Here is a 12157-nt window from a genome sequence, read left to right as displayed (position 1 = left end):
GTTTTTGGCGACCGGTTGGTGACCACTGTTCTATCTTATGCAAGCATATCAAAAGTAACATATCATACTAATTTGAGTGTCCCGAATTTGCGTTTAGTATGTTAAGTCTAGTCTATGAGACCAGGCTGCAGAAACATGTCAGTCCCACAACAACACAACGATACAAATACTTAGTCAGTAGGCCAATGCTTTTTTATTTTCCAAAATGCCTCATACAGCTCAGAATAGTAGCCTACTGAAATCAAATGAAGAAATCAAAATCAACGAAAAGTACACTTTGAACTTCGGAATTATACAGTTCAAACAGACATTAGCTAATTGTTTGGACAGAAAGTGTTTGTGTAAAATAAACAAAAAAGAAAAACCACAAAAACATTACTATCACTCAAACATATCATTGCTGATGCCACAAATACAGTGGGCATCTAAAATCACATGATAGAGAGATATTAGTATTCACTCTGTGAGACAAGAATTTCAAATCTTGCAATAATAAGAGATGATACATGAACATTCCGAATTTGATCCATTGCATTCACACATAAAATTGGTAGGCCTGCTATGAAAATCAATGAAAGAAATAAGCAACACAGACAAACGCATGTGATGTATCTCACAATTTCAACTTCATACACATCCATGACCAAATAATTAAAATACAATCATTCATTTTCTACTCTATTCTACATGATCTATTTGCTTGAAGCCTATTTCTCACCAGCCACGGACAACAGCAAATATCAAAGTCCAACAACATAATTTTCATCCCTCACTCTATTCTCTCTAATGTACCTGGTGTTAACACTGTTACATACCGGGAGATTATTTTTCCAGGTGCCCACAATGTAATCACTTGGGAAAAATATCTTGTAGGAGAAAGAATGTCCTGTTAGATAAATTAGAAGCTTGATGCTCTCCCCTTCATTCCCTTTATCGTTCACTACTTTTGCCCAGAGCCCCCGATCTACCCTGGTCAAATGTAGTGCACTATATAGGGAATAGGGTGCCATTTGGGACACATCCCTTGTTCTCTGCCACATGTTCATGTAGTACATAAAAGGCAGCCAGCGAAAATAATGAATTAATCTCTCTAAGTGGAGAGCTTACTTAATAACCTGTCTTCCCAACTTGCTGAGTTATACATTTATCCATTTCCCAAGTTTTAAGCCTGGTTTAGACCCATAATGCATCAGCAGTTTTTCTTCTCACTATGCAGTAAATGTTGAAATCTTGGCCTTGATATATTTATGTAAAGTCTTCTAAAGGACTTACCTAAATATTTATGATTTATATGGATGTTTGAGATGTGATTAATATCCCAGATCAGGATTCAGCCCTGTGTTCGTAGCTCCTTGCTCTGGATGTAAAATGGTTTACTTGGCTTTAATTGACTCCCTAAGCATTTCCCAGCATCATATTGACACATTTCGTTTGATAAGACATGCGAGTACACAAACACCACAAAAATCAGGATGCAAAGTAAATACATCCACAGTTGAACTTCAACATCATAAAACCATCAAGCTTGACTCTTTTGTATCTAACGCCACCAACCACTATCATAGCACCTGTGTTATGCTGTGTGTTTCTCACAGCTTTAGTGTTCTATCAACTAATGCTATCGTACTAGGTTTTAGCTTGTCAACACACATTATTGTACTGCTCTGCAATTTCACACTGACCTTGGGTTGTGTTCATTGGTGAGAGCGGGTGATCTGTATGATGCACAGCAAACATAGCAGTTATACTTCCCACGGTATTCAAGGTCTTTGACACAAATATATACTTATCAAAAATACAAACGCAACATGCAACAATTTCAAAGATTTTACTGAGTTACTGTTCATATAAGGAATCAGTCAATTTAAATAAATTCATTAGGCCCTAATCTATGGATTTCACATGACTGGGAATACAAATATGCATCTGTTGGCCACTGATACAGTACTTTAAAAAAAGGTAGGGGAGTGGATCAGAAAACCAGTTAGTATCTGGTGTGACCACCATTTGTCTTATGCAGCGCGACACATCTCCTTCCGATCAAGTTGATCAGGCAGTTGATTGTGGCCTGTGGAATATTGTACCACTCCACTTCAATGGCTGTGCGAAATTGCTGGATATTGGCAGGAACTGGAACACGCTGCCGTACACATCAATCCAGAGCATTCCAAACATGCTCAATGGGTGACATGTCTGGTGAGTATGCAGGCCATGGAAGAACTCAATTTTTCAGCATCCAGGAATTGTGTACAAATCCTTGCGCCATGGGGCTGTGCATTATCATGCTGAAACATGAGGTGATGGCGGCGGATGAATGGCACAGCAATGGGCCTCAGGATCTCGTCACGGTATCTCTGTGCATTTCAATTGCCATCAATAAAATGCAATTGTGTTCGTTGTCCGTAGCTTATGCCTGCCCATAACATAACCCCACCTCCACCATGGGGCACTCTGTTCACAACGTTGACATCAACAAACAACTCGCCTACACAACGCCATACACATGGTCTGCGGTTGTGAAGCCGGTTGGACGTACTGACAAATTCTCTAAAATGATGTTGGAGGTGGCTTATGGTAGAGAGATTAACATCAAATGATCTGGCAACAACTCTGATGGACATTCCTGCAGTCAGCATGCCAATTGCATGCTACATCAAAACTTGAGACATCTGTGGCATTGTGTTGTGTGCCAAAACGGCACATTTTCGAGTGGCCTTTCATTATCCCCAGCACAAGGTGCACCTGTGTAATAATCATGCTGTTTAATCAGCTACTTGATATGCCACACCTGTCAGGTGGATGGATTATCTCGGCAAAGGAGAAATGCTCACTAAAATTTGAGAGAAATAAGCTTTTTGTGCATATGGAACATAACTGGGATCTTTTATTTCAGCTCATTAAACATGGAACCAACACTTCACATGTTGCGTTTATATTTTTGTTCAGTATACATGTCCATTCATTACTCTTATCCGTTCATTTTTATACATGACAATTACACATTCTGCCTTACAACATACTTTATGCCCATTACGTCCTCTAAAAAAATACTATTGATTTCACTTACTTTGAATGCCACTATCGCCTCACAGTGTTGGATGAAATGAAAGCCTCTGAAGCAAAAAGAAGGGTGGAATTGCACCGTCAATCACTCATTGATTTCTGTCCAATGAAAACTTGATAAAGTTAAACTCAATGGTGGCCCATTTGCTAAAATAGAACCATCATTGACAGTGCCCCCAATACCAAAACATTTACTGGCTTAATCTGTCTGGCATTTATGCGTACTTGAATGCAATGCAGCAGTCTGTCTCTCTCAACTAAATTCTGGTGTGGGAATGTCATCATCTGTATACTCCTAGCAGTATTCTCAGTGAAACCGAATAAGCAGATCTAAAACAAACCTCCCTCTTAAACCCTCTCCTTACACATCACAAACTTAATAACTAGCCCCTCACTCTCCTCAATCAATGTGTTATCCCATTGTCCCAAGTATTATTTATTGGTGATATATATGGCCACAATTACCAGCTTCATCTGAATATCCTGGAGTTACTTTTTGGTCTTGTTATGACGTAACCATCATGTTTGTCTGCCTCTAGCGTCTCCAGCTCCAGCTAGTGTTGTACACAGATCTGTAGCTCGGCTGCTGCTGGCCCCCCAGGGGCCTTCCGTACCCATGAATAGCCCCAGAGGGCCCGATGTTGGTCTCCGTCAGGGACCTCTGTGGCTGCCACTGTCTGGGCAGGGACCTGTAGCCAGTCGGACCGACGGGGGCCGAGGCTATGCTCTTGGTCGGGGACAGGAACGGAGGCATAACTCTGCTGTAACTCCGACTCTGATCCTGGTTCTGACCCTGGCTCTGACCCTGGCTCTGACCCTGGTTCTGACCCTGGCTCTGACCCTGGCTCTTACCCCAGCTCTGTCTCTTGTTCCATCTCTGGTTCGGGTTCCATACCTCAGTCTTCCTGGGAGGATCGTAAGACACCCTAGCCTTCCACTCGGCAGGGGGTTCAGGGAGGAGCTTGCGCTGGGCAGCCGAGCGCACGTTGAAGGCGATGGCCTGCTGGAGGTTCTGGAAGGCGAAGGCCTCGTCAACCAGGCCCATGGGGTGGTGGGCTGCGGCCTCCCAGGGGGAAGGAGGCTTGTAACTCCTGTCCAGCCATGACGTCTGCCTCCCCGGGGGGGCCTGAGCAGACGAAGCCTGTACCAGGGGTTTGTATGAGGGAAAGGGGGATCCAGACGATGACCGGAGGCCCAGCGATGGTGCTTTGGCAGCGGGTGGGGACAGAGTGTAGCTCCGGCCAAACTCCTGGAAAAGGGACATTCAGACATGTTTACTTCAGACAAAGGCAGATTTTGCTATTCTTGTCTGACTACTAACAAATAGCAGAGTTTAACTTTGAAAATGACTTCGACAAATTTTGAGAGCTTCCTTTGAGCATTTAAGACCCACATATAATCCAGTATGCCCTTCAGTCTCATGCAGCACAATAATGTGTAACTATAAAACTTATGTTAGGTCATCTTTTAAGTAATATTTTTGATGTGGTATACTATTATTATTAAATCGAGAATCTAACTAAAGCAATTAGATGTTTAACTAAAGCCTTAGTTATGTTATAAATCATTTGTTTGTGTTCTGTTGAGTAAATGGAAATAACACAGCATTAGCATCCTACATCATGTGAGGAGTATTTTGGTAATCAGAATTTTTTAGGAGTTAACATTCACGCTCCAATGTTCTAAAGGAAGAAAACTACCACAATCATATGATGCAACTTGATAGAGGACGACTACTCAAGGAGGCTACTTCACCATTTTGTATTGTCACAATTCCAACACCTAGCCGTTCTTTTGATTTCTCAGAACAATTGGCTTATGAGTATCTGTTTCCAATGAAAGTCACATTTAGCTTATTTAAATTGGATCTGACTGGCTTTGTGGATTACATTCTTCACTTTTAAGGTATCTCAATGAGTCAGCAAATCTCCCCAAGGGCTGTTATCTTGTCCCTCTCGTTGTATCAAAGACCAGGGTCCTTTTAAGTCCCCATTAGAATGTCTGCACAGGCGGAGGTAATGTGTCGAGTAGGCAATGCTGGCAGCATCTCTTGTATGATCAAAACAGTCTTCCTGTAATTCAAACCGCTCAGAAGGGAGTGTGCTGCCATCTGGTGAATATGTGTAAGAACAGCCAATAAGATCAGCTCCTATAGAAACTTGTGACTCATAGGACAGCAAGAGAGTGAAGTCAATTGCAGGAAAATTTGAGTCATTTTAGGGCGAAATTCAATGAATAACTTGTTTAGTGAGTCAAGATATCCTGTAAACTGTAAGAGGAATCCAAGATCCAGCTGTCTTTGCGATCCAGCTGTCATTATTTGGACTGGGACATGTATGAATGGGCTTAAATAGATTAGTAGACAATGTAAGCTCATATTTATTTCAAGAATTATGTTAAAGAGGATTTGTATGGCCTCCTGAGTGGGACAGTGGTCTAAGGCACTGCATTGCAGTGCTTGATGCGTAACTACAGACCCGGGTTCGATCCCAGGCTGTGTCATAGCCGGCTGTGACCGGGAGATCCATAAGGCGGTGCACAATTGTCCCAGCGTCGGGGAGGGTTTGGCCCGCCGGGATTTCCTTGTCCCATCGCACTCTAGTGACTCCTTTTGGAGGGCCAGGAGCCTGCAAGCTGACTTCGGTCACCAGCTGGACGGTGTTTCCTCCGACACATTGGTGCGGCTGGCTTCTGGGTTAAGCGAGCAGTTTGTCAATAAGCAGTGCGGCTTGGCAGGGTCGTGTTTCAGAGGATGCATGTCTCTCGACCTTTGCCTCTCCTGAGTCCGTAGGGGAGTTTCAGCGATGAGACAAGACTGTAACTACCAATTTGATATCACGAAATTGGGGAGGAAAGGTAAAGGTAAAAAATAAATAAATAGGGGATTTGTACTTTTGTATTGATATTGCCTTTATTACATTTAGTATATTTGTTTGTTGGGATATACTGTACAGTAGGGTTGTTGCACCTCAAAAAGCACAAGAAAAAGATTGACTGCCACCATCTCAGATTGTTCTAATATTGTTTCTGTTGTTAGAAACAGATTTGATTAGCATTCCTGCAACATTCTTTTGTTGAAATATATTTTTATCTTTGAGAAATTAGGTTAACTGATTAATATAATATTCAATAAATATAGTACCTAACATTCGATTTGGACCAAACATTTTTCTAATAATGAGTTAGACATGAGGAATCCAAAGAAATGGTCAAAAGCCCCCCACAGACCTTCCACACCCCACACCATTCCCACCCCAACAACGATTATATAATATCAGTTCTCTATGTTTGACAAGTAGAATGGAGCTGCGGCTCAAAGTGTTGTTTTTTCATCCTATGTAATGTATTCTCAATTAATTTTGTTATGATTTTTCCTCTGTTCAGAGAAATTAGTAATTGAAGTTGTTGGGTTTATGTCTCATACTGATATTACCAGGTACTGACCGCTAGATTGTGTTGATCCTGAAATTAGGTGATTATTTTTATAGTTCACCCAAATTACATATTGGTGTTCTTGTAAGCAGTCAATGCACCAGGTATGATAGCAACCCATGCTTTGGTTTTGTTTACATGGCCACTGTTTCAAATGCAAACTTTTTAGCATTTGTGTCACAAATCCAATGCAACTCAATTGTACCTATATTTTCACACTTCATGTATCAACAAATGTAGTGTGTAACTCAATGATGTTACTTATAGATGATTTGAAAATGAAGTGTGAAAATGGTAATATAGGTACTATTAACTTGAGTTGGATTTGTGCCACAAATGCTGCAAAGTTTTCTTTTGAAACAGTGGCCAGGTAAACAAAACCAAAGCATGGGTTGCTGTCATACTTTTTCCATCGACTGGTTAACAGGTAACCAATATGTGTTTTGTGATTTGAGTGAACTAACCCTTTAACAATTGGGGGAGGAAGGGGGTTCTTTAAAAATCACCTAATAGCAGGAACAGCACCATCTAGTGGTCAGAAGCTGGTAATATCAGGATGTAGGATAGGACATAAACCCAATAAATTCAATGACTAATTTCTCTGAACAGTGTAAAAGAAATCACCAAATTTACTGAGAATACATTGCTCAGAAGGAAGGAAGGCCCCAAAAATTGTCAAAGACTCCAGTCACCCAAGTCATAGACAGTTCTCTCTGCTACTGCACGGCAAGTGGTACTGTAGCACCAAGTCTAGGTCCACAAGGCTCCTTAATAGCTTCTAACCCCAAGCCATTAGACTGCTGAACAATTAATCAAATGGCCATCTGGACTATTTACATAGTTTATTTTTACATAGTTTATTTAGCTAATATTTTCTTAACTCTATTTCTTGAACTGCATTGTTGGTTAAGGGCTTGTAAGTAAGCATTTCACGGTTTTTATTTATTTATTCTATTTAACCTTTATTTAACTAGGCAAGTCAGTTAAGAACAAATTCTTATTCACAATGACGGCCTACCAAAAGGCAAAAGGCATCCTGTGGGGACGGGGGCCCGGGATTAAAATAAACTAATAAAAACAATATAAATATAGGACAAAACACACATCACAGCAGGAGAGACAAAACAACACTACATAAAGAGAGACCTAAGACAAAAACAAAGCAAGGCAGCAACACATGACAACACAGCATGGTAGCAACACAACATAACAACAACATGGTAGGAACAACATGGTAGCAGCACAAAACATGGTGCAAACATTATTGGGCACAGTCAACAGCACAAAGGTCAAGAAGGTAGAGACAACAATACATCACACAAAGCAGCCACAACTGTCAGTAAGAGTGTCCATGATTAAGTCTTTGAATGAAGAGATTGAGATAAAACTGTCCAGTTTGAGTGTTAAGTTGCAGCTCGTTCCAGTCGCTAGCTGCAGCGAACTGTAAATATGAGCGACCTAGGGATGTGTGCGCTTTGGGGACCTTTAACAGAATGTGACTGGCAGAACGGTGTTGAATGTGGAGGATGAGGGCTGCAGTAGATATCTCAGATAGGGGGGAGTGAGGCCTAAGAGGGTTTTAAAAATAAGCAAAAACCAGTGGGTCTTGCGATGGGTATACAGAGATGACCAGTTTACAGAGGAGTATAGAGTGCAGTGATGTGTCCATACCCGAGAGAATACTGTAGACATCAAGAAAGCCAGTCAGTTGATTATTGACAAGTTTTTCCAACACTTTTGATAAACAGGGCAAAATAGAAATAGGCCTATAACAGTTAGGATCAGCCTGATCTCCCCCTTTAAATAAAGGACAAACTGTGGCTGCCTTCCAAGCAATGGGAACCTCCCCAGAAAGGAGAGACAGGTTAAAAAGGTTGGAGATAGGCTTGGCGATGATAGGGGCAGCAATCTTAAATAAGAAAGGATCTAAACCATCTGACCCAGGTGGTTTTTTGGGGTCAAGTTTAAGGAGCTCCTTTTGCACCTCAGACTCAGTGACTGCCTGCAGGGAGAAACTTTGTAGCGGGACAGGGGAAAAGGAGGGAGAAGCATCAGGGATAGTCGCATTAGAAGGGGTGGGAGAGAGGAAATGGTGGACGGGAAAGGAGACATGGCTGAGTCAAATAGGAATTCTGACTTAATGAAGTGGTGACTAAAGAGTTCAGCCATGTACTTCTTGTCAGTAACAACCACATCATCAACATTAAGGGACATGGGCAGATGTGAGGAGGAAGGTTTATCCCCCAGGTCTTTAACCGTTTTACAGAATTTCTTGGGGTTAGACCCACAGAGAGAGAACTGCTCCTTAAAGTAACTAACTTTGGCCTTCCAGATAGCCTGAGTGCACTTATTTCTAATTTGCCTGAACGATAGCCAGTCAGCTTGAGTAGGCTTGTGCCAAGCCTTTCGCCAAATGCAACTCTTGTGGTGGAGTAACTCTGCAAGATCACAGTAAGGTCTACACCTGTTGTATTCGGCGCATGTGACAAATAAAATTTGATTTGATAGAAACAATACTCCAAGCCGCAGCACCATACTACATTTCAAACATAGAGAACTGATACTATACTGATATTCTAAAATCTGCATAAAAAAAATATGAGCATTTTCCCACCAGTGGTGTTTCCACCAAACGGACTTGTTGTGGATAAAAATCAGTGCCTGATGACATAGTGCACACAATGTACGTTTTTGCTTAAGTTTTCATGTACTAAAAAAATTATAAAATTCAGTGTGTTTCCAAAGCATTTTCAACTCCACCAGAAATACTGTTGCGTTAAATAGCAAATGTGCCTACTCTGGTCTTGGTGCGCTCTAGCCAACAACTCGCTGATACAATGTGGGTAGGCTAGTCTACAGGATGAGATTATTATGGATTCTTATTTGTCAAACAGCAGTCAATCATCGATCACCATGTCACCAGAATCATACCCTCTATATTTATTGGATAGAAGCATCAAGATCACTGTGCACTTCACCACCCTGTGAAGTTCATCATGTTATTTCATCTGTAGCCTAGTAAAGTGCATGGTTTCCTGAGTGGTAGTGGGAGGACCACACACCATTTCATCGCATGACTCCAAGTTAACTTCGATATGATGGTTATTATACTGAACAAAAATGGGTCTCAGAATCTCGACACAGTGTTTTTGTGCCTTCAAATGCCTCCATCAATAAAATGCAATTGTGTTCATTGTCCGTAGCTTATGCCTGCCCATACTGCCAAATTCTCTAAAATGACATTGGAGGCGACTTATGGTAAAGAAATGAACATTTAAATCTCTGGCAACAGCTCAGCATGCCAATTGCACACTCCCTCAAAGCTTGATACATCTGTAGCATCGTGTTGTGAGACAAAACTGCACATTAGGGGCTGCAGGTAGCCTAGTGGTTAGAGCATTGGGCCAGTAACCGAAACATTGCTGCATCGAATACCCGAGCTGACAAGGTAAAAATCTGTCATTCTGCCCCTGAACAAGCGTAATGTAGTGCGCTGAGAGTCAGGAAGCAAGTTCAGGGAGGGAGTGTTTTAATAAATAAATAAACGCAACATAATACAAAATAAGAAACACGAACAACGCACAGACATACCACAGGTACCGAAACAATAACGCCTGGGGAAGGAACCTGTGTAATGAGTGACAAATATAGGGGATGGAATCAGGGAGGTGATGGAATCCAGGTGAGTTGGATGACGCACAGGTGCGCATAACGATGGTGACAGGTGTGAGCCATAACTAGCAGCCTGGTGACCGAGAGGACGCACACGTGACAACAAGGCAGTTAACCCACTGTTCCCCAGCAGGCCGTCTTTGTAAATAACAATTTGTTCTTAACTGACTTGCCTAGTTAAATAAACATTTTAAAAAAAAATAAGAGTGGCCCTTTATTGTCACAGAAAAAGGTGCACCTGTGTAATGATCATGCTGTTTAATCAGCTTCTTGATATGCCACACTGGTCAGGTGGATGGATTATCTTGGCAAAGGAGAAATGCTCACTAACAGGGATGTAAATAAATTGTGCACAAAATTTGAGATAAATATTTTTTTTGTGCATATGGAACATTTCTGGGATTTTTTTGTTCAGCTCATGAAACATGGGACCAACACTTTACATGTTGCGTTTATATTTTGGTTCAGTGTATATCAATATTTGCGCATAAAGGCATTTCCACTGCCATTTCTCGCATAATTAATTATAACGACACAAAAAGATCCCACCATGTCGAACTAACAAATTATCTCCATCACAGCTGTTGATTTTTTTATACGGTATGACTTTACTCGCATAAAAACAGTGGATAGAAACGTGGTTATTGTTAGAATTTTTGTTGGGTCCAAATTGGATAGCTATTGAATATTACATGAATCCTATAAATTGAAATTGCTAATTTGGGTGCAATCAGTTAGCTTAATGTCTCAGAGATCAAATATATTTCAACAAAATATGGTTTCCGGAATGCCTATCTTATCTGTTTCCGACTACAGAAACGATTTCAGAACAATCCGAGATGGTGGGTGTCATGGCTTGCTGAAATGACATGGAATGACCCAGTAGGAGATTGAGAGATTTTGAAAATTATTGGAAAAATGGAAAAAGAAATATCCCACTGTTGTGGCGTGTTCTATTTTACTTTTCTATCTGTTTCCCATTGCTAACCTATAGCTTAAGTTTACTTATTCATAATGTATCGAAAATGTAAATGAACAGATTGATTAAAATGAACAGGTTGTTAAATGTGGGTGGGATATGAATAAATCAAATCAAATTGTATTTGTCACATTTGCCAAATGTGTGTGTGTGTGTGGGGGGGGGCATGAACTAATCGCTGATTCCCAGCCACAGCCAGGGACGCTTGGGTGTCTGCCTGGGGTTGGAGGGGGTGATGGTAGGGGATGGAAGGTCAAACTTAGATGGGCACAATTGAGTCTGGCTCTACCACACCATTGGGGAGTCCAGTTAGCATTGCGTGTCACCGTTAGGAATTTGATGATGTCATGGCAGCTGGGGCCATTGGAGAGAGAGTTTCCTGGTCTGTCGTGATAGTGCTACAAATGGATTTGATATTTTCTGTGTTTTCCAATTGGCTCCTACGTCGCTGGTTTATAAGCAAGCGCTGTCTGTTACTACTTGTTGACTACCTCAGATGATTAATACTGAGATGAGGGCATTTGTTGGCAAAGACATAATGTGTGAACAACATACACATTTTGGGGTCTTGTCTCAATGAATCTACCAGGAAACACGTTGTGCATCAATAAATGCATTTCTGTTCATTCTACAACTCTCCCATTCCTTAGCTATAAGCCAGACAGTTTTAGTCTTGATTGCGACTTTCCCGTCACTCATACAGAGGTCTATACAGTAATTAAAATGGACAAGCAAGTAGAACACATTTTACATTTCAAGTTTAGTCATTTAGCAGACAGTCTTATCCAGAGCGATTTACAGGAGCAATTGGGGCTAAGTGCCTTGCTCAAGGGCCCAATGACAGATTGTTCACCTAGTCGTCACTGGGATTCGAACCAGTGACTTTTCAACCAACACTCTTAACCACTAGACTACCTGCCATCCATCAAAATAAGTATTCCTTAGCATGCATAAAATACATAAATCTACATGAGAATAAGAAGCAGGTGTAGCCAACAGGCCAGGACAGGA

The 12157-nt window shown here is 41.2% G+C and overlaps 1 protein-coding gene across 1 annotated transcript in view; it reads right to left on the bottom strand.

Moving 5' to 3' along the window:
- Positions 1-2935: 2935 nt before the first annotated feature.
- Positions 2936-12157, bottom strand: part of synpo2a (synaptopodin 2a) — a 60833-nt gene continuing 51611 nt past the window's right edge. Inside the window, exon 5 of the mRNA XM_029753780.1 lies at positions 2936-4312. Within this exon, the coding sequence (XP_029609640.1) occupies positions 3599-4312 (714 nt within the window). The 3' untranslated portion in view covers positions 2936-3598. The remainder of the gene's footprint in view (positions 4313-12157) is intronic.

The sequence above is a fragment of the Salmo trutta genome, chromosome 5 (assembly GCF_901001165.1).
Source record: "Salmo trutta chromosome 5, fSalTru1.1, whole genome shotgun sequence".
NCBI lineage: Eukaryota > Metazoa > Chordata > Actinopteri > Salmoniformes > Salmonidae > Salmo > Salmo trutta.
The sequence above is the reverse complement of the archived record's forward strand: the minus strand, read 5'-3'. Positions and strand labels throughout refer to the sequence as shown.